The sequence below is a fragment of the Anoplopoma fimbria genome, chromosome 5 (genome assembly GCF_027596085.1).
Source record: "Anoplopoma fimbria isolate UVic2021 breed Golden Eagle Sablefish chromosome 5, Afim_UVic_2022, whole genome shotgun sequence".
NCBI lineage: Eukaryota > Metazoa > Chordata > Actinopteri > Perciformes > Anoplopomatidae > Anoplopoma > Anoplopoma fimbria.
In genome coordinates, this window is record NC_072453.1 from 9,010,565 (window position 1) to 9,033,536 (window position 22,972).

Sequence of the window (22,972 nt, forward strand, 5' to 3'; positions counted from 1 at the left end):
TTTCCTGTAATGTCCTAATCCTAGATAATATCTTTCTTTAAAATATATTTACCTAATTATAGTCTTCTCTTTTTTTTTTTTTTACCTCCAAAGGACAGTGAGTGTGTGATTTGTGTTGGGCTGTGTGCTGAGGGGATGGCTCGGTCCTATCTGGAGCCTATCACGTCCCGCCTCCGCGTCGGACACACCTCCAACACACGAGCGCTCACTAAATGTATATATCATAGGTTAGGAAAGAGAGCGTGCGTTTGAGTCACTGGTGGCGACTCCACAAGTCAAATAAAAACAACAAACTGACAAGACAATCATCTGCTGGGTATTAATAAAAGCAAAGTTTATAGATGAAGAGTCTGGTGACGGTGAGCTGATGTTTTTATTTCTTAAATTCCACACTGAGACGGACCGAGGCGCAGAATTGTAAAGTGGCATGTCAGTGAGTGATATGTGAGGATAACAGTGCAGCTGTTTTGTGATTTGTATTATTATTATTATTTCTTATATGCTCTTATTGACCTGGACGCAGGAGCGGAGCCTTATGCCATTACGCACAGACCGGGAGCGGGGCTGCAAATGGGCGGCATAGGTGGCAACCTCTACCTCAGCATGTTGAATGGGACTGAAACGCAAACTTTCGGAAAGAACCCCGACATCAGCAGTCACCTCCACCGAGGCGGCGGCGGCGGCGGCTGCAAGGACCTATCCGAGTTCAAGATGGGGATCCAGGACGCGAGGTTTTACTACGCGGACCCGGTCCCCGGCTCGCAGGACTCCCTGGCTCTGCCGTACCACCCGGACCCGGCGGTGGGAGGCTACGGGGCTCAGTCCGGCAGGTTTTACGCGCAGACCCTCGGCAGCTGTCCGTTCGGCGGGGTGCGCTCTCCGCCGAGGAGCGGGGCCGGTCAGGGTTACGTCCCGCCGGCGGGAGACGGGTTCCCCGCCGGCGGGAAAGACTTGTACTCCCCGTCCTCGGAGGGTTACCCGGCGAGCTTCCAGCACGGCTTCCAGCGGCCTCCTCTCTACCCTTTACCTGGCCTACAGGTGTGCGGGAAGACCCAGGCTCTGCTCAACAACTACCCGCTGTGGGCCAAGTTCCACAAGTTCCAAACCGAGATGATTATCACCAAACAGGGGAGGTAAGTCTGACTGACAGCTGCTCGGCCTCTCCTATGGGCAGATGTTCGGGTGTTAAAGACAGATTACGCACCGCTGTCCTTTTTGGTTTTACTCTTTCTACTCAGCTCACCGGCTTCAGGCTGCAGGACCGTCCTACAGTTTATTCTGAGAACTAATATCCCTTTTAATAACCTTGTCATCGTGGTGATCACTGATACATTTGGCTCCTGTTTGCTCTGCAGGCATCTCGACCACATCATGTGACGGAGGGGTCCACCGCTTTAGTTTAGTTTTTTAAGTTGATGAGAATGAACCTCTGATTATGTTTAGGGTAATACGCTTTTGCTCAAAATTGGTCAGAGCTGAGTCATAATTAGAACATACACAGACATTAACCTACTTACCGTAATCTATTTTAAATAAATCCCCCGCAAAAAAAAAGAGTGCTGTTACATTTTTAGACACTTGATTTAAAAAAAGAAATGCAAAGCCCCTTTCTTTCATTACTCTCAAATAGTTTCTCTCTTTTTTGTTATTTATTTTTGTAAAAAAAAATGAAAATGCTTGCGGCAGAAGTTGCTCCGGAGCCAGAGAAATGATGATCTGGAGCTGATATCAGTTTCAGGCTGAGTTGCTGGAAAACATTTTGACACCTCTGCTTGACCTGAAAAGTCACAAGGTTTCCCTTCACCGTAACACAGCGGAAGTTTAACCCCCCCAGAATGGAATTAAATCAATTATATTTCACATATTTTGTCATTGATTATTATGTGTTCTTACTCCCTGTAGCACTTCTCTACACCAACTGTTGAATTCCTTAAATATGTTTCATTTATTCCTCGTCAAATGTGTTTTAAACACTAAATTTTTCTGTGGTTTTAATATTATCGAGCTCAACAAAATTCAAATCAGAGCCAAATCAAACTGCCATGTCGTATCTCTGCTCATGAAAGGGCTTTTTAATTAAGATGTGATAAGAAGGAAACACACTTTTAGATATAAACCTCAACCTCATGTCTCGAGTAGGCGGTTCTAAAAAAGCGATGATACTGAAATAGAGATTTTAAAAAAAATAAAAAATAAAAAACGTGAAGAAGCGTCTGTGAGGTCAGAGAGAGCTCCGGACCGGAGAGAGAGAGAGAGAGAGAGAGATGGGGGGAGGAGGGGGGGACGGCGGTGCTGCCGGGCCTCTGACGGGTCACCGAGCTTCACCACGCAGCCACGTCGACGAGGATTAATCCACTAATGTGCGACACTTGTGTTTGACAGAAGGTTTCAGGCCATAGGTTTCTCATGAGCAGAGAACAAGTGCGCTGTCACATAACAGGACACTGATATTTCCACCTCTCTGTTTTTATGATCGTGACTTAATTCTGATGTTTTAAAAAATGTATTTTATTTATTTTTTTTATCGCTTTTTGCACGTGTGTTTTTCCACAGAGGATTGACAGATGATTTTTTTTTTAATTTTTAATCTGCAAGTTACTGTCTTGTGAAACGTTGCCCTCTGACCTGCATGGTTCCTTCTGGTTGACTGCAGGTTCACCTGTCAGAGTCAGAGTCAGTCACCTTACATTGTGCATCTTTAAGGGAGTTTCTTGACATTTTATCTTCTCTTTTCTATAACAAACAAATGATCAAGATGATCTGTTCTCGTGCTTTCACTTTTGCATCAACGCTATTAGTTATATGGATTAGTACAAGACATTGACATTATTGCATAATTGATAATAATTGCGAATTTGTATTTTATTGTGTTTTGTGTTATTTTTCTGCAAGTCTTTGTATGTGTGTGTAAATTGACAGAAGACGTCATCGCAAACACATGTAATTAAAACACTTTGCATACTTTTAATTTAATACATAGCTTGGCCCCAAAGACAAAAACACAAAATCTCACCATTTTGTCGAATTACTCGTAATATAAGACACAATCACCTAACAACTGACATTCCAGTGAGATACAGGGAGTTGTTTTTAGACAATATATATTTAATATCTTGTTAAGTGAATAAATAATACTTTTGAGCATTACAGTTTATTATGACTCAACACTTTTAATTCTAATAAAATATAGCTGAGAATGACTTTGACCATCTAATTTCAAGATCTCGTTTAATCTACAAAGATCTTCTTTTTTTTTTTATATCTAACCAAGTGAGTTTCACTTTTCCATCTGTTCCATTGGCACATTTTTTGAAGTTATTACAAACAAAACCACCTTGTATTCATCGTCTTTTACTTGTTTTTGAAGTGGCCTTTTTTTTCCCAGTTCACTCTAACTTGTCAGACTTTTCTGCACAAAAGTAAAAACTACCCGCAGTGATAAAAGGTTAGGTGACATGGGTGCGGAGGTGTTATCCTTCCTCATGCATGGGACGAAAAAAAAGAAACTAATTTTCATGTTGTGCAAAAAAACCCACAAACCTCATATTACGAAAATTTCAAAATTTTCTCTCCCTTTTATCTCCGCTCCATCGCTCACGTGCACAATAAGTGATAAAGACTTTTTTCAAAATACAACAAAAACGTCTGCAAGATTCTGGAGGACTTTTCAGCACAGGATCCGTACCTAAAAGAAAAAAAAGTTTTCTATATCAGAGGCCAATTCCTTCTTAAAGTTTCATCTTGGGTTCCGGCTCCTACAATAATTTTGCTGTGATTTTAGAGAGAAGCTGGAGGGTCTGCAATGTTAATCAAAACCCAGGTATCTGTAGGAGAGAAGCTGAAAGAAGCTCCAGACGGAAAGTGTAGAGAAGGGTCAAACACCGCTGAGCCTTTAGATGGCCACGCTGAGGAGGTGAGGCACCTTTGAAGTTCAGGAAGTAAAAGACTAGATTCTCTCTTTTTTTTTTCTTGCCTCTACTTTCTTCAGCCTGCACTAGACGCCTCACAGATCTCTCACAAGTTTTGCTCGTGTGCCACACCTGGGCTTTGAAATCTAGAGACAGCAAAAGATGAGGGTGGTGGGAGAAGGGGGGGTGAATTCATCTGAACTTCTCATGAGCTAAATTCAGATCAGCACACTAGTTGAAGCCATGGCAGGCTGCTGTTTTGACTCGTGCACAAAGGCAAAGTTCATGGAGGATGCACAGAACACAGGACGCCGAGGTCGATGCAAACACAGCGACACAACGATGATGATAAAACAGCTCAAAGAGGCTTTCAGATGCAAAATAATGGGATTTTTTCTGATATAGTGAAACAGGAAATCAAGTGACTCAAACTGAAAAGAGAAAGTGAAGCTTTGTTTTTGGTTTTTCCTTGTTCATTTGATTGATCGGCGGGCTGATCCCACACCTGTGTGCTCAGTTTAGATGTGAGTCAAGAGGTGAAACCTTTCCCTGCCGTGGTTTCTAAGAAGCACATTCATTTAAAGGGGACTTTTGTTCTAAAAATAAATGAATATTAATTGATTTCATAAAGACACTTGTATGTCACAATCCTCATAAAGACATGTGTATGTCACAATCCTGAAATGGGACTGTACTCGAATAAAAAAACCGTTTAAAGATTATGATAATAACTGGCAAGTCATGCTAACACCGTTCTGCCCTGTCATCCAGTCTGTGTTCTAGGAAGGAGACAGGACTGTCTAAGTTCTCACCATTCAAACACCTTTCAGGGAAACAATGCAGAGCTAAACTTCAGACTTAGAGGAATCATGCTCCTCTGCTCTCTCTGCTCCACTGAGTCCAAACTATGAGTCTGACAGTTTTTTGATTAATTTTGCTTCCAAGAACAATATAGGTACTAATCAGAAAGTACTGCTGTGAGTAGAAAAGCAGAATTATCGTGCCAGAATAATCAACATACTTGGGGGATTTTAAGTTTCTGCCCTTCTACAACACATATTAAAACTTTTATTCTTGTAAAATGTTTACTAGCACATGGTTTAAATGCTAAGTTAAGTCCTACAAAGTAAAAAAATCAAGTTTCTTTCCAAAGTAAGTCATATGTTTAGGAAATAATCACTCGACATCACCAAGGTGATCAGAGTGGGCGTGTTCTGTGTTGTGCCTGGCTACACACATTTCAATGCAATGTAATGCAGTTATGATAAACATGTCGGAGAACAAATTTAAGAACTACATTTCTCATTACAAGTAGTGAAAGACGCTGTTTAAAGTTAAAGAATGTTTGGAAGTCTTGTGTGTTAATTATCTTTCTCTGTGTGTTTGTCTAAAAAGCAGAAGTGCAACTATTTCAAGGTTTTAACAGTATGCCTTTGTCACTTCCTGTTCAGCTGTTTATGGGTGCATGTGCAGCTTTTCACAGAAACATCTAGTGCCCATATAAACTGATAACTACAGAGTCCTTCCTCTTACAGTGTAAATTACTATTCTAATAATTGAGTGGTGAAACCCACCACTGTTGGAGCCACAGGCCTCAAAGATGTTATTTTATTTCATGTATCTCTATATTTGGTTTCTAAATTGGTTAAAAAAAAACTTTGAGGCAGAGAGGACTGAACATTAAACTACTTATATGTTGTGATTAGATAGTTTTTAGATACTTTTAGATACTGATAAAAAGGCTGACCTCGACTAGAGAGACTCTTAGTCGACTAACACTCATACAACTTTGTCAGCTAACTGATTTAATCGTCAATCTGTAAACGTGACCGTGCATTCTAATACCAATACTGTTTATTATGCCCAAAACATGTCAAATACATAATGCCAAAAATACCAGGATGTGCTACTACATCCTGTCACATTTTGCAGTATGCAAGCCAGCATGCTTCTCTGGCTATTCTGACCCAAAATCTTCTGCACAGCGGATGTATGGGCAATAAGGCCAAAGGTCAAGGTGCAATGTCCCGATTGAATGCATATTGCATGCAATAGTGCATACTGTATAAATGCAGCTGCAGTATGTGCTAAAAGTAAAAAGTATGCAATTTGGAACGCAACCCTGAGTTACCCCATAGAGAATCATGCAAAATCGAGGCGAGTATGATCAAAATGATGGATTAGGTTCATAATCAACTAAGATGGGGCAGAACTACCAAATATGAAGCCAGTTTCTCATGAGATTTTTTTTTTTACACTTCGTCAACAAATCCAATGAAAATCCAAAAACTAACAATGAATTGATCCGACTAGTAAGTATTATGTGTGCAGAAATATGCAAAGTATCTTCATGCTGAAGTTCGTATATCTTATGATACTTCTTTTCTTGTTTTCTTGTTTTCTTACAAAAGCCAGCAACACGTGTCAACATTTGCTCGTAACACAAATACAGTCTTTTCAAAATATACTTCAATCTTCACAGGAAACTACTCAGTTATGTTTAGGCAACAAAAATACTTGTTTAGGTGAAAGTTAAGACCGTTGTTAGGGTTAAAATAACTACAGAAGTTTCGTGACAAATAAATCAATGTTGACTTCTCGTTTCACACGATGAACCAACAGCGGTCTCCAAGCGTTGGCTGGACTCATCCACCTCAACTTTGCCCGCTCTGTGTTGGTTTTTTGCTTTTGTTATACTTCCTAGTTCTTGATTACGTTGATAATATACCAAATATTTTGTGGGATATCTACGAATAACGGTGCATTATTTTTTTGTAGGTATAGCTACAAATTCTGGCTGACACCAGCATCAAATATGATATATCTTCTTCACGGCAGAGCTCCATTAAATCAATGCTGCTGCTCCTGCTGCCACAAATACTCACTAGAGCACTAAATGTGGATTCATCCACCACTTAAAATAGTCCCCAACAAATTTCCTCCGGTTTAAGTAACATTTGACAGACAGACAGTGAGCTAGTCAGAAACTCGTTTTGTTGATAACAAGAATACAGAGTAATCTGAGTAATCATGCTTCATACTCCTTAATGAAGTATGAAGCATGTAATCAGCAGTATCAGATGTCATACCGCACTATAGAATAGAAATGTCAACGCATCTAGTCGCTGAATTCCTCTGCAAGCAGCAGCTGTAGACTGGCATGTTTTCGTCACAGATGATCAAGCGTACGCACGGTGACAAAAACTGGACCTGAACTCCTGTCTGGATGAATCAGCAGGTGCACTCATGTAGAAAAGTCCTCTCCCTGGTGAATATCCAGTTCCTCTTCTCCTCTCAGAGCTTTCGCCATGCATCCCCCGGACAAACCCTCCCTCTGCTCTTTCCTTTTCCCTTCTTCTAACCTCCGTGTCTACCCTCCCCCCTTCCTCTCTACCAACATCCACACAGTTTATTTTTATTATTTTCTGTCTTAAATGTCACCACCAGCCGTACCGTCTCTGTATTACTGGCTGGTTCACCAAACTCGTCTGTTTCTATGGTATTTTGTCTGACAAAAATGACTACAACAAAAAGAAAGGACTACAGTTATGAGTATTCATGTGCGTATACACATCTGGATCGGGCTGAGGGAGTACCAGCCGGCTTTCGTCACTGTCAAGCTTTCCAGTGAATCAGAGTGGCACCCTGGCAGGTGGGTTAGGGAGTCTGTCTGTTGGATGTAGAGCTGCTGGTTTGATTCCCACTTGTGTTGAAGCAAGTGCATGGTTTACTTTGTGCATGAGTCTACTGTGAACCGACAGAGCTGTTTTCCACCAGATTAAAACTGTCGTGCAACAATAAAATAATGTGTCAAACAAGTCAGAAACAACAGAGCTACTGTATAGGCTTCATTACCACGCCGCCACCACATTGACTGAACTCAGTACATAAAGCCTGAGTGCCGCCCCCACATGCTAATACCCATTTGTGTTGTGTTTTCTATGGTTTCCCCCATGCAAAGTTCTGATTTCCTATAAAAGGCCTCATATAAGTGAATCGACAATATCACTGGGGCAACAAAAAAAAGAAAATGCTAACTACTCATCCACTTTCTAGATTACTCTCACACAGAGTGGGAGGGTTGATCCATTCATATGCTGCACAGCAGAGTTTCTGTTTTCACTTGTATTAAATGCTGCAGTGGAAGAAGAGCCGTTTCACCTGTTGTTTAAGAGCCACTGAAAGAGCTGCTGCCACGATTTTGTTTCACGGAGAACTATGATTGATTGTTAAACTGGACTCGCCATGTTGCCAGAAAGACCCAACTGGGACCACTCATGGCAGGGTTTTGTCTTACCAGTGTGTGTGTGTGTGTGTGTGTGTGTGTGTGTGTGTGTGTGTGTGTGTGTGTTCAGTCTACAATCAGTCATTCAAAAGGCCCAATGCAGAATAAATTCTTTAAGTCTGACTTGTGCAGTTTTGAGGATTTTGCACAAGACAAATTCAAAGAAACTTCAAAGTTCAAGATTTGCAAACATGTGGACATTTGCATTCAAATTTCTTCAATGCAATAAACCAAACCAATTTTTACCAGTCTTTTAAAACTTAGCAGTCTTAATGAATGAGTATGCATTTGAGAGGTGTCAGGAGTATTGTTTTAATACCACATTTCAGTTGAAATAATTTCATATAACAGCTGGGCACTGTATCAAACGTCACTCAAACTGGACGAAATAGTCCATTTGTTAGGGACTATTTTCAGTGGCGGATTAATCGAGTGCTTAAATGAGGCAAATAAACCACAGTGTGTGTTTGTTCAAATAGTCTGAAGCATTTTATCAGGAACTAAGTAAAAAAAGATATGAATCTGACCAGATATTCAATTCTAACTTTATGTACTTGTCTTTGAGTATACTCGTCTTATACTGACGCATTTCATTCGGCAAAGAAATCTTACTGATGTTCAGTACTTAGAGTAGTATCACCATGGGCTCTTGTAGAAATAAGAGTAAACTGATCCGTTGTAAACAACATGTGACAACTGATTTGTATCCAAATGTGACAGCTATCCTCACTAACTCGCCCAAGTTTGTGTGCACATTCAAGGGACTTTTCTGTTTTTTCTGCATCTCTCTCAATGTTCTTACACAGAAATTTAAATAACAGTAAGGAAAAAAGACAACAAATGTATATATAAAACAGCATCAATGACCAACACTAGAATTCAAATAAAATGTTTATATACAAGTCATGTGTTCTGTGAAGAAAGTGCAAAGAAATACTGAATGATATACATGTACTTGATGATTATATACTGTACGTACAGCTTGTAGGATTTATATTGACATTGACAGATGTGCAAATATTTAAAAGAAAAGTGCATTATAGACTAAGTTTATAATCCAACGGCAGCAGTAAATATTTTAGATTAAGAGGGTTATTTGTAGTGTGTTAGGGAAATATATATCTTTTACTTCTTGCTGCCTAAACACATGCATGTACACACAGAAAAAAAAATCCTGATTAGCAAAGACGGACCCTCCAGGTGTCCCACTGGCCACGAACGCATCGTCTCTTTACACACCTCACTTGTTTTTACACCATTAAATGCCCAAAAGGCTTCAGGGAGGAAACGCTGAATTGAAATGAGATAAATCTGCATCCAGAGGAGATGACAGTGGTTCTACTTTGACTAAACAGCAATGCAAACATGTAGAACGCTTAGCATGTTTCAGACTGAATTATTTGTACAAGCCCAACCCTTGTTTTTAGATATTAAAACTGGTTCCACCAGCAGAAACAGGTCTTAGAAAAGGGCGTTTCTGAATAGGAAGTTTTGTTTCTCTCCCTTTTTTAAATGTACAGTCTAACGATGAATAATTGAAGTCATGCACTGTACAAAACACACTAAATCGCTTCCAAATAGGAAAAATTCAATGCATTTATATGAAAACATTTACACCAATACGCTTTTATTCAAGCTTTAATATAAAAATGTGTGATTGTGCTGCAAACATACTCCAGGCAGGACTTTTAGTTTAAAATAAAAGTCCCTCAGTTTTCACATTGAACTGATCAAAAATGGGGGATGGAGTGCGGCGCTGGCTGCTCATTACAAATGCTCCATAGCCTCAGGTGCTATTTGCCGGGGTTTAAAACAGCTGGGCCAAATGTCAAATACACTCTGGGTGCCTCATATAGACCCAGAGTGCAGTTCTGGTTTATATGCAAACACATGGACACATGAGTGAGAATGAAGTGAATGAATCAGATCTCGTTCTATGGTTCAATTATTGGTACGTTGATACTGTGGATTGTGTTTTTAGTTCTGCTCATTTTGGAAAACATGCTTATTTGTTTTCTTTCCAAGAGTTGAGTGAGAAGATCAATACCACTCTCATTTCTATGGGTTACCCAGGAGACAGTTAGCTTAGCTTAGCTTAAAGACTGGATGCAGGGGGGGAACAGCTTGCCTGGTTTCGTCTGAGCACATTTAGATCTTTTAGAAGATCGAAATATTTAGGGAGATTTGGAGATGCCGGTAGGGGGATATTTAAGCGTATCAGTCTGTGCTATGGTCTCAACAAATATTTGATGGATTACCATGGAATTTGATTTAGAAATCAGGAAGGATGCATCATAACGACATTGGGGATCCTCAGACTTTTACTCTAGCGCCATCGGCAGGTCAAATTTCTAAATCGACCAATACTTCTGTTTACGACCAAATACGCGCCAAACTAATAACATTCCCATTAGCTTCATCTTTACTTAGTTTTTGCATGCTAACATGTGCTAATCAGCCCCAAACACAAAGATGGTGAACATCAGCACACCCGCTTCCAGTATCTATGCCAAGCTAAGCTCACTGGGTTTTAGCTATAGCTTTATACTAACTGGGGAAACATAAGAGTCATCAATCCTTCCTTCTCTGGTAATTTCTTTCACAATCAGAATTTAATCAATTCAGTCTGGCAACATTTGGAAAGTCTAAGAGAGCAGTTTGATTGAAGTTAGCATAGGGCTAACAGGAGGTGCATGCATGTAAACATTCTGCAAAAGTAGCGTGCAGAAGTGAGATGGTCAACAAGAAATGTCTCACATACTGTACCTCAACGACCAGACCAGATACTTATAAAAAATGTATATTATAAACCACAACTCAACCTTTTGGTTTCCGTCGTTAGAACTGTAGATTGAGCATTATTATTATTACTAAATATATATTATAATATGATAATGATCGTAATTTTGATAACAAATAGTCCAGCCAGAAGGCAAATTAGGGTATTTACAAAATGTCGAACTATTGCAAGATGATGCAACCCGTCTACTTCACTGTAACATTGCTATGATGTGTTTACTTTGCTCTGTATGATATAAAAATGGGAGCTTCTTTATCAACACTACAGGTTTAGATTGTCACCGGTGTCTGTGGTTTTTGTGTATTCGGTGTCCATATCTTGTATTTGTGTGTGTTTTTCTCTCTCGTTATAACTCCTCTTCTCCGGTCCTCGTGCCGGTGACGCTCTGACCTCCCCGTCACCTCGTCTCACTGAAGCCCCCTGTGTTCAAACAAAGTCCAACATGTAGAGCTCCAGAAATCAGGGGCAGCTTCTGGGGGGCATCTTTTATTAACAGCAGCATTAAATATTCACCTATACACCCCCCTCTTTTTAATGGCAGAAAAAGAGTCTTCAGTCCCAATGTTCATCAATAATTCTTTATTCCAATAGGAATAAAGAATTATATAAAGAAATAAATACTGAACAATCTCAGTAGGTCAAATCCTAATGGTGGCAGTAGTACATGCATTTTATATTCCAAAAAATACTTAGAACATCAAATTCCAAAGGAAATTATTGTAAAGATCTGTTGTTCATTAAATCAGATTTTAGTATGTCTATATTTTCTAATATTTAAAACCAGTTGTAATGCGTTTCACAACTTAAATAATCAAAAAATATATATCTTAAAAGGCATGCAAACTTCAGCTCAATGATGATGAGTTGTTTTGAAAAAGTAGCCAAATAAATATAGATATGTATGGACAAAAAGATATTGAATGATTAATATTTTTATGTTTCTGTGTGTTTATCCAGGAGGATGTTCCCCTTCCTGAGCTTCAACATCAGCGTTCTGGATCCGTCAGCCCACTACAACGTCTACGTGGACGTGGTTCTGGCCGATCAGCACCACTGGAGGTACCAGGGCGGCAAGTGGGTCCAATGTGGGAAAGCGGAGGGTAACATGCCAGGTACGTTTCAAATCATGACACATAATCAGAGCCAAAGTAATGGCTTCATAATTTGTATTAAGCTATTGGCATGTTTTTTTTTTTAAATCAAACTAAATGTAACCATATTAAGAAAAACATTGGTGAAATCATCATCAACTCAAGTACTGTACTAAGAACAATCAGAATCCAATTTATTGACAAGGGGGTTTTCACATATATTTAAATAGAAATATTGTACTTTTAAGACTGGAGACTTTTATTTATATAATCAATCATTAAGTATATAAAGTAGTTAGAAAGAATTCCACCTTTACCAGCTGCAACATTAAAGTACTGAAACCATTAATGCATCAATAATTAAAATCCAATAATATATTATACTGTACATTATTCTGAAATGTGACATCCTGCATAATGAGTATGTTTACAGTTATTTACATCACATGGAAGAAAACATTCTGTCACCTGTTACTGCTCTTCAGAGCCACTTACATGCAAAGTTGAATCAGATTTCTCACCTCCCAAACATTTGGATCTTCTTAATTTCAAAACTTACCACCAGCAGCCATAAACGAAGGACAAAAAGGTTTATACTCAGATTTCTATCTGGGGCTTCCGATAGCAAAATGTTGACAAGAAGCAGGAGATCGAACACCAGCTGATGAGCACGAACTCTGGTCAATCAATGAGCCGGAGACTTCAGCTCAGAGCGTGTGACTTGGGGGATCTTGAGGAAGTGGTTTATTTAGCAATATCGTAGCAAACCTAAATGCACACAGCAAAGAAACCAAAATGTGCATCATGATGCACAAGTCGCCTGAGAGGTTTCAGTGGACATTTTGTTTGTTTGTTGAATCATTCTGCAGGGAGCCGATTAAACATTCAAGAACAAGTTTCATGTCGGAGCTTAAGAACTTATTGATGTCCAAGAGAAACATCTTTTATTTCAGTTCTTAGTTGATTATTAGGTTCAACAAACTGATATTTATACCAACTCTCCTTTATTTACATTACTTTGTTTAAGGTTGCTTATATTTCATTTTTATTTCAGTCAATTTGCAGTTACATTTTAAAATATTTGCACATTTATCGTCAGTTTGTCTTTATTCAATAACTTATTATTATACGGGATTTGTGTCAACGTTGCTTGTTTTTGTTTTTAAAAAAATACTGCTATTGGCCGACATAACTTTATCTGATTTTTTTAAGCTTTCAAATATTAATATCAGCCTCCAAAAAACAGAATCAGTAAAGTTTCAACCACTTCATGGCCAACGTCCAATGAAAATCATGTATCTTTTATTGTGGATTTTGCAGAAACAATGAAGGTTTTATAAATTGATTATCTGAAAAATGCATCGTCACAAATTTGAAATAGCTCATGCAAAGACACTGTGAGGGACTGCTTTGGGATTTTTGGGGATATCATGAAGAAACATTTCTTTAAGGGAACTGAAAACATCTTGTCAATCGTTATAACTTTGGTCAACAGCAGAAAATTTGAGTATTATTGCTCACATATTCTTTAGAACTTGTCCAAACTGGTTGGACTCCACTTTGTCATCATCTGTGGTGTCCAGTAGTATCTTCTTATACCTTTTTTTAATTTAAACTCCCTTTAAGTATTCAATTTGGTAATTAAATGTACCTTCCTTCATGCTTCTCCTCAAATATATTGTGATATTAAATTTCTCATTTATTTATAAGGAATTGCTCTTGGAGAGAATTACTTGAATATTTCTACCCTTATTTCCAGTTTTCATCTCTTTAAAGAACATGTTTTTGTTTTTCACTTCTTCCATCATTATTATTCTTCCTGTTCACACAACAGAGAAGAAAAAAAACAACAAAAGCAAGTCAACCAAGACGATATTTAGTGTGTGATTGATGATAGACTAAACCACAAATATATAAATGAGAGAAAGTGCAAGGTGTTGTCACACATGTGCCAGGTGTTATGGAAAGATGACAACGAGCTACAGTTGTGGAAACTGTGGTAAAACAACTTTACTCAATTAGATTTAATAGTTCAGTTATGTGGTGCGCTTGTCAAAGGTAAGCAGGTCATTGTGGTGATGCTGTGAAAAATCATGGCGCCCAGATTGTATCCTGCAAAAAGAATTCATCAAATACAATAGAGATGAAAACAACAACGTCCCTGTTAACATTTATTTTAATTTATGTAAAATATGATGATTTTTATTTATTTATTCACAGCAGCTTCTCACCTCCCACTTAATAAACTGAATCAGCCACATAAAAGTGATTTATTCTTTCAAACCAATATTGGCAGTAACATCCACAATATCTACAGCTGATAATGTTGCATGTTGAATTTTTTGTTTTATATATAAATATTTACTGCTTGCACTGTGACGCCTTTGTTGCAAAAATATATTTTTATTGCAATAAATCTCACCAGAAAGGCTTTTTAAATAACACTTTCTTTGACGGCCATCTCAATAAAGCATTTTAAATAAATGTATAATGCGTTATAATCTGCTTATAACACTGTATATTATAATTAAATATTCATAATACTTTAAAACAACAATCATAACACATTATAAAGAATTTTACAATGATTTATAAGGTCAAGTATCATAATATTTCACAATTGCTTGTCACTGACTGATCAAATTGTATTATAATTCACATTGTTGTAATAGCTTATAATCTTTTTATAATGCATTATAATGTAATTATAAATTGCTCTAAGTATCATTATTTGCATTAGGTGGAAAAAAATATAATTAAATGTATGCAAGAACAACAACATAACATTTGCATAAACCTTGCAGATCTGAAGATACGACTCATGCTCGTGAAAGTGACCAAAAAGTGTAAACAACACTGCTTTTAGTTGTTTTCTAGGTGATAAAAACTTTCAAAATGTTGTTAAATGTTGCTCCTGGTGTTCTTTCAGGGAACAGGATGTACATGCACCCCGACTCTCCCAACACTGGAACTCACTGGATGAGACAAGAAGTGTCTTTCAGCAAACTCAAGCTCACCAACAACAAGGGCAGCACCAATAATGTGGCACAGGTACTGCTTCCTGTTTCCTGTTGTCTGCCTGCTGCTATATTAAGAGCTTCTGAAACCACGGCTTAGTGTTCATCTTGTTAACATGTACACAAAGATATCTTCCACATCATGTTTCTGATTTGCAAAAATCAAAATGAACCACATTACTGGGTGTCAAAGAAACACATCTAAGGTATCTTCATTATCTCCCTCTCTGCCCTCACGTTTCCTGTCTGATTTTTTTAAATCAAATAAATGCAGAAAGTGTTAAAAAATACCAGTATCTCTCTCTTTCTCCTGCAGATGATCGTCCTCCAGTCGCTCCACAAGTACCAGCCTCGTCTCCACATTGTGGAGGTGAAGGAGGACGGCTCAGAGGATCCCTACCTCTCATCCAAAGCTCAGACCTTCATCTTCCCGGAGACGCAGTTCATCGCTGTCACCGCTTATCAGAATGCAGACGTAAGTCGCATCAATCAAGGGTAGATTTGTGTGTTGTTTCTTTGCAAATGATGTTCAGCTTCATCTTAATTTTGTTTTTTAAGGAGAGACACTGCAGTCAAAAACATATTTTTTTAATGCATTGATCTAGTTTCGAGTCTTTTTTCAGACTAGTGGAATGAAAAGATCTAAAATACACATGTAGATTTCTCCTAAATAAACCAAAAGTTACCATTAATTAATGCCTCATTAGCATATTTAAACATAATATTTGAGAAAACTTGTAATAAATAATAAGATAATTGTCTTTAGGGAAGTAATCAACTGGTGAAGTTTGAACCACTGTGTGGTTCAAACTTCACCAGTTGTTTGAACCACTTCAGTAGCACTCAGTGCTACTGAAGTGGAGACACACCAAACTTTGCAGTTTCATTCATATCTATATTCTGAAGGTTTATACAGAGGGGTTTGTTCATATATCATTCATAGCCTGATTTATACAACATTTTATTACTAATAACATGGAGGAAATGGATTTTTTTTTCATCTCAGTTGACAGTATTTTCTGATTTATGGATTGATAAAAAGAAATATCCTATATTCCCACTGCAAAAACCTTTGATTCTTATATGCCAACAAAATAAAATAAGGTTTTTCAACTTGGCTTTATCCAATTTTGAGATTTCTGTTCTGGAAATGTACGCAAATATTCTGAAAGATAATACCTCATTTGCATATTAAAACAGATAATTTTTTGAAAACTTAAAAGGAATAAAGTTCCATGCTGATATCTGTTAGTTAAATGTTTTTAGCCTATTCAACTTTAGTATTTTGTCTCCCCTTGATTTTTATCTTTTCTCACATTTTTGGACCAATGAGTAGAGATCTGTCGTCAATGATTCATGTCAGGGCCGTGCTTCAGATAGAGGCTTTGGTTTATGCATGCATGCATCAAAAATGCACACACGCTAATTTACAATGCTACGATCTACTGCGAGTGTAAACACGGGTCACCATACAGTTCAACTAAGAGTCACCTCACCCGAGCTGACCCGAGTATGTGCTGCATGTAGTGTATCTGTAACAGCTGTTCAAATACATTGTGGAGGAGCTACTGTAATCCAAAGCAAGGTTGGATGCTGTTTATTCCGTCACTAGATCTATATATATATGTATATGTGTGTGTGTGTATGTGTGTGTGTGCCCACTCTGGTTCTTAAGACAAACTCTTTCCAGCAACATGACAACAAGTTGCATGTAAACCTCATTATTTATTAGTCAGCGACCTCCTCTCTCTCTCTTGTTTCTCCTACGTGGTCGCTCACTCCTTCTCTTTTTTTCCGAAGCCTACATTCTCTCATTGCCCTCCTCCGATTCCTCACACAGATCACTCAGCTGAAAATAGACCATAACCCCTTCGCTAAAGGTTTCCGCGACAATTACGACACGTAAGTAAAGTTATTTTTAAAAAGATGCATTTGTGAAACAGTAAAATCAGAAAAGATAAATATTTAAAGCTTAGATTTGCTCACAATACATAGTGGGACAAGATAATTGCTGGCACTCTGTGTTAATATTGTAATAGATGTTATTACTGAGCTGCTGATGCATGCTGCAGTGAGAAGGGTGTGAGGGGCTGTGTGATGTTTGATAGATAGTTGAGGTTTTGGGCAGGAAATAACACCTTCTTCCTTTTTTCTCTCTCTTCTCACACTCTCTTCTCTTCTCATGCCCTCCCTCCTCCCTCCTCCCGCCTATAGGCTGTACGCCCCTCCCGACTCTGATCGCCTCACCCCCTCCCCTACGGAGGGCCAGCAGCTGCTGCCTGGCGGCTGCTACCCTCAGGGCTACCTCTCTGAGCCGTACATGAGCCCGCTGCCCCAGAGCCGCTTCTTCAGCCGCGAGCCCATCGGCGTGGGCCAGCAGCACAAAGACCCGGCCTCCAGCCCCGGTCCTCACAGCCGCTGGTACCTGCCGCCTCAGCAGGGTGTGGCCGCCAACCGGCTCGACTTCACTTCCTCCTACGACGGGGACTTCTCTGGAAACAGTTTCTACAAGCCCTTCCCCTTGCAGACGTCCGCTCACCACGCGCTCAGCTACTACCCAGATCATCCTTTCGCCTCTACGAGCGTTACCGTCTCAGGGGCCACCTCAGCGGGCTGGACCACCAGCCGGCCCACCCCTCAGTACCTCAGCCACCCGACTAAGCCCGCCCCAAGTCTGGGCTGGTTCAGACCCATATCGTCCTCCTCATCCTCCTCATCTTCTTCCACGTCGCCCGGCAACCCCCGGCTGCACCCGCCCTCGCTCCTGGAGCCCCTGCAGTCGCCCCTGCTGCAGGACAAGCCCAAAGACACTGTAGAGGTGACGGCGGAGGACCACTGGCTCGAGCCTCCCTCTGTGAAATCAGCGGCCTCAGCCGACTCGGGCCTGTTTGAGGGCAGCGTGGTGGACAACAAGAAGAGGAGGGTGTCGCCGTACACGTCCAGCACTGAAAACTCCCCGCCTCCGCGCGGTGGAGAGGTCTGTGAGAAGGACAGCAACAGTGACGCAGACTACTATGGCTACTACACCCACTGAAGACCTCACACGGTCGAATCAGTCTCTCCCAGCGTTTCCCCCCACAGTCTCTCACACCGCCCTCATGAACATGTCTGTCCAGTCAGGTCATGATTAAGGGCTGGAACAGTCTCTGATTCTGCTGCAGACAAATACCAGTATGTGCAGCATCGTCTTCTGTCACGTCTCAAAAGTCCCCACCTTCAAAGTGTCGAGTGATTACAGGAGAAACTTCCAAGGTTGCTGTCAAAGTTAGTGTTGAACAGAAGTGGATGTGACTGGGTGAAGCTGCCCTGGAGTCACACAAACACCACGCAGACAAACAGACCTGTGACTTAAGCCCTTGAAACATCTGGAGATTTTAGGGAGGGGGGATAAAAAAAATGATATCTGCATATCTGCTTTGCTGACAGACGCCTGCAGGGATTGTCTGTTCGTCCTGCGTCAAACACTCTCTCCGTCTCTTTTGTCTCCGTCTGTCTCTTCCTTCTCACCCTCAACCTTTCACACACGCTCGCAATATGCTCGCGGTCATCTCCCCTGATGATTCTGAGCAGAAATTACATTTCACACGCACACACACAGTTGTCTCTCTGAATCCGGCTCAGTTGGTTCAATGCAGCGCCCACCGGTGGTTGCAGAGGAGCGCTGCATGGCTGTGGGCAGAGTGAACTGATGGCAGGAGGTTAAGATGGCTTAGCATGCACATGTTCTGAAGCTCGGCATGCTAATCTAAGTCAACCCGCCTCGGAACAACCTTTTCTGTGTGTGTGTGTGTGTGTGTGTGTGTGTGTGTGTGTGTGTGTGTGTGTGTGTGTGTGTGTGTGTGTGTGTGTGTGTGTGTGAAGTAAATCAACAACCACAGCAGAAATACAAAAGTCCTGAGACAATCAAACATATCTCACAGGTGTAAAGAGAAGAGCTTGTACCTGTTAAAGTTGCTATGAATTTTAGATATCAGATAACAATTCGCATTTCAAATACTGAATAATTTAGCTTCATTAAGTCTGCAACGATAAGTCGATTCATCGCTCAAACAAAAATGAATCCACAACAATTTCGATAATCGTATAATTCAGGCCAAAATAAGAGATAAGAGATAAGAGATGGTCGTGTATGTGGTGAGGTGGTAACCCTCATCTTGATTCAAAGATGGTTTTGCCGTTGGATGTGAACGTTCTCCTCGATCTCTCTCTGACTGTATGCTGACCCCTGCACGATGACCTTTGACCCCGATCGATGGTCTGACTGGTTTTGATCATCATCATCAGGCAGTTCTGATGAAAGATACTGGCAGCTTTAAAACATGAACGAAGCACCTACTTCATAAACTTTTTGACTGCCCCTCACTGGGATGTCACACGTTGAGAAGAACTAGTGATATTCACTATCTGACATTTGTAATACTGGGTCTAAATAAGATCTGTAAACTGCTAAAAAATAGCCCTAAATGATGATATGTCAAGGGAGAGGACAGGGGCCTACTGAAAAAATTGTGCCAATGTGTCGTAAAGACATTCAGTGACACCAATTTGTCATCAACATGGGAAATGCTTCAATTTTAAAGGAATTCTTCACACACAAAATGACCATTTGTATGTCAATAACTTGACCCATGTTACTTGAATTCGCATGCATCCACAGTCATCGAAGAATCCAAAAATGACCTAAAACAGAGTAAATCCTTAATGAACGTGGAGTCATGCGAGGAAAGCAAAGTTTTCATCACATGACTGATATACAGACGGTTCATTTTGTGGGTGAAGTATTCCTTCAAGGTGTAGCTAAACCTCTTCTACTGCATTAGCTTTGAGGTCATTTATGGATAGGTTATGTAAAACATAGAAACCTGTGTGACACCTTTAAACTAACTGTAGATGAACACATGGCAGTATTCAGATTTTTCGATAAGAGTTAATTACCTCTACAACATCTTAATCTTAAAATCCCAAATCTTAAAGACTTCCAGTGCAGACGTGTTACAAAGTGGGTCATCCAGACCGGCCACATGCACCTGTAGGTAAACCGGCGAGGCCCTGTCACCCTCAGACGTCCACGGTAAACAGGAAGCACAAAGTGACCAGACAGACACTCTGAATTTCCTCCCAAGTCTCGGGGCCAATCATGTCGTGACTCTGGCTGACAAGAGTCCCGGCTCCGAGCCCCGGTGACAGAAATGAAGAGTGAGGCTGCAGTCGGCGCTGATCAGAGATCTGCTCCTCATTCCTAAACCAGGTGTGCTAATGGCGTCAGACAACACTGGAGGCTACAGACGGGCACTCGGTGCAGTGCAGGGTTACTTTAGTCTTTTTCTAAAGGGAGAGAGGAAATTAGAAATAAATCTGCACTCTTGAAATTGAGTTGATTAAAACAGTAACAGCTCTATATATAGTGAGAACAACCAGACAACAAAAAACAATAATACTTTGAGAAATAGTTTCACATTTTTAGATTTGATCTCAATCTCATTTCTGTATGCACAAAATTAAACTAGAGCCAGGAAAACATTAACTTAACTTATCTTAGCATAAAGACTTTAAGCAGGGGCGAAACAGCTAGTCTAGCTCGTCAAAAAAATACTCAAAACCCATCATAAATGCACAAATTGTCTTTGTTACACTTCAGTTTTTGTACGGATGAAAACAAACAAGATTTAAAGTGTTAATTTGTGAGTTTACAGGTGCGTTGGACATAACCGCGAGGAGTTCAGTTCATACAGTTGAGACTTAAATATGGTCGGTATTTTACAGGCTGATTGCAGCATTTTGGACTCAATATATTTCAATTTAACGTTACTTAGGCCGGCAAAGCTCTAACTAGGTCTGCGGCCCTGTTTGTCTTATAGAGTGCTGCAGGGATGATCACACTGGTTCCCTCCACAAAAAACCAATGGTAGTCTTCTTTTGGATTATTGCAGAAAATAATCTCTGTGGCAAACAAACATTCATGGTACTTCTTCACCAATGAACACAACTTTTATGATTGTTGAAGCGTGAATACAATCAGCAGAAGTGAAAAGCTAACATTAACCTATAAAGGAACTCCACCACGGTCACATGACTTCACGCCACCACCACTAAGCTAAAGGAGGACTAGAGTTGTAGTGCGGATGTGTCATCTCATTAAGACATGTAAAAGCTTCTAAATTCCCCAGATGGGTATTTACTGACGTACTTTATATAGTAGAACAAAGCGTCAAAATCTCTTCAGCTTGTTAAACAGAGACCTTATTTAAGACATCCATCCCAAAAAAACATTGATTTCAAGACGAGGGACTCGTTTCTTTTCTTTTTTAACTCATTACTGTAGCACACTTTTAAGGTTTCACGTCGGCACAAAATTCAAGCTCTTTGCTGGTTTCAAACAAGCGTTGTCTAAAGACTCTGACTGCAGCACTCTGATAAAATGGTCTAAACAATGATGTTAATGCAAAAAGGACAAACTGTGTGACAGCTCAGTCCTTTACCTGAACATTTAAATTGCAAAATAAAATGGTAATGACGTGTTTATGCTGAAAACAGAATGGATATATTGTATGTTGCTTGTGTAACATTTCCAAAAGAGGTACTATGTAAATTTTATGTTGAAATCCATCAGAAGAAAAGGTGATAAAGGTGTTCAACGGACAATTCTTGCTTCAAGTGCAATTAATAGAAAGTAAATTAGTTTATGAGTAATGGTGGCATTGCAGGAAACAATGAGAGAAAAGTTTATGTGATCACAGACATGGACAATGTCGGTTACTTATTTTAACGTGCTGTGGTTTGTTGACGTGGTGCACCTTCATGAGTGCAAGATGTCACATAAAAGCTGCAGAATAAAAATGCTTTAGACGCCTCAGGAACGCCACCTGCTGGATATCTCAGCTATTGCAATCAATTTAAGCCAATCCCTGATGTTGGACCTCCAATTCCTCCATTTCCCATGAGTCTGTGTTTCCCTCATACAAACATTTCCCCTCAGCAAGAGAATACGACTGTGTGGGAACTGTATTTCCAGAGATTTTACTGTATAATATAGAAATAGAGGAGTGAAGAAGGGAGACCGGATGAGGTCAAGCAACAAGCATGTTATTTTTGTGTGATCCATGTTCACTGTTTATGTCGAGGGAGCAATAATCCTCCTTTGACGGTTTTGTTAAGAGCTTATAAATTGCAAAAAATTTCTGAACTGGAAAAACTGTTATTTATTTTCAAAAGTGGCATAATTGTGTATTGTATTGTTGTTTTTTTATTCATGAAATTAAAGCTTACACAGGACACACCTCGTCTGTTTTGATGATTTTCTTTTATTTAATGGAGATATAGAACTTTAGATCAACTGAACAAAGCACCTTTTCAAAATGCTGCAGATCCAATATTATGTGAGAATTAATGTGTGCCATAACATCATATTCAAACAACTTACAATCATACATTTTTCTGCAGTCAAGTGAAGTCAGAAAACATTCATTTATATGACTGAAAAATAAAACAGTTATATGTACTGTATAAGTACAGTATGAACATATTTCCAACCAGCTGGATATATTTTCACTATAAATGACATAAAAATCCACTCTCGTCTTTTAAATATGTGCATATAATAAATGTATGTATGTTGAAGGTCTCTTTAGAGCTTTTATTCATGATAAAAAACTCACTATAAAACTGCGTAAAGTATCTGTAGGTTTAATGTGCTTTATGGTGCATATTCCAAAACACATTTGCCATAACTCAAATTACCGTAAACCTACAGGCCCCCTTGTGGCCACTGTTTGCTGGTAACCCAGCCCCAACTGAAGCTTCAACTTCAGTAAATTCATACAGTCAAACTGTACTCATAATAAGAGAGCATGATTTAAATAAATGCTTTTACA

The 22,972-nt window shown here is 39.6% G+C and overlaps 1 protein-coding gene across 2 annotated transcripts; it reads left to right on the forward strand.

Moving 5' to 3' along the window:
• Positions 1–262: 262 nt before the first annotated feature.
• On the forward strand, positions 263–22,368 carry tbx21 (T-box transcription factor 21). Of its 2 annotated transcripts, XM_054599210.1 has the most exons (7): positions 263–359; positions 524–1,133; positions 11,951–12,105; positions 15,014–15,135; positions 15,418–15,576; positions 16,942–17,003; positions 17,316–22,368. In XM_054599210.1, the coding sequence occupies exons 2-7, from the start codon at positions 571–573 to the stop codon at positions 18,133–18,135; spliced, it is 1,881 nt and encodes a 626-aa protein (XP_054455185.1). In that variant the 5' UTR covers positions 263–359; positions 524–570; the 3' UTR covers positions 18,136–22,368. The 2 variants fall into 2 exon arrangements, with proteins under 2 accessions (XP_054455185.1, XP_054455186.1); XM_054599211.1 differs by lacking the exon at positions 263–359 and having other exon boundaries at positions 409–1,133.
• The last annotated feature ends 604 nt before the right edge of the window (positions 22,369–22,972 follow it).

Bases quoted from the DNA above. Each gene is read 5' to 3' on its own strand.
- tbx21 (XM_054599210.1), top strand. From the start codon at position 571: ATGGGCGGCATAGGTGGCAACCTCTACCTCAGCATGTTGAATGGGACT. The intron at 1,134-11,950 runs GTAAGTCTGACT...GTGTTTATCCAG, and splicing joins ATTATCACCAAACAGGGGAG to GAGGATGTTCCCCTTCCTGA. The intron at 12,106-15,013 runs GTACGTTTCAAA...GTGTTCTTTCAG, and splicing joins AGCGGAGGGTAACATGCCAG to GGAACAGGATGTACATGCAC.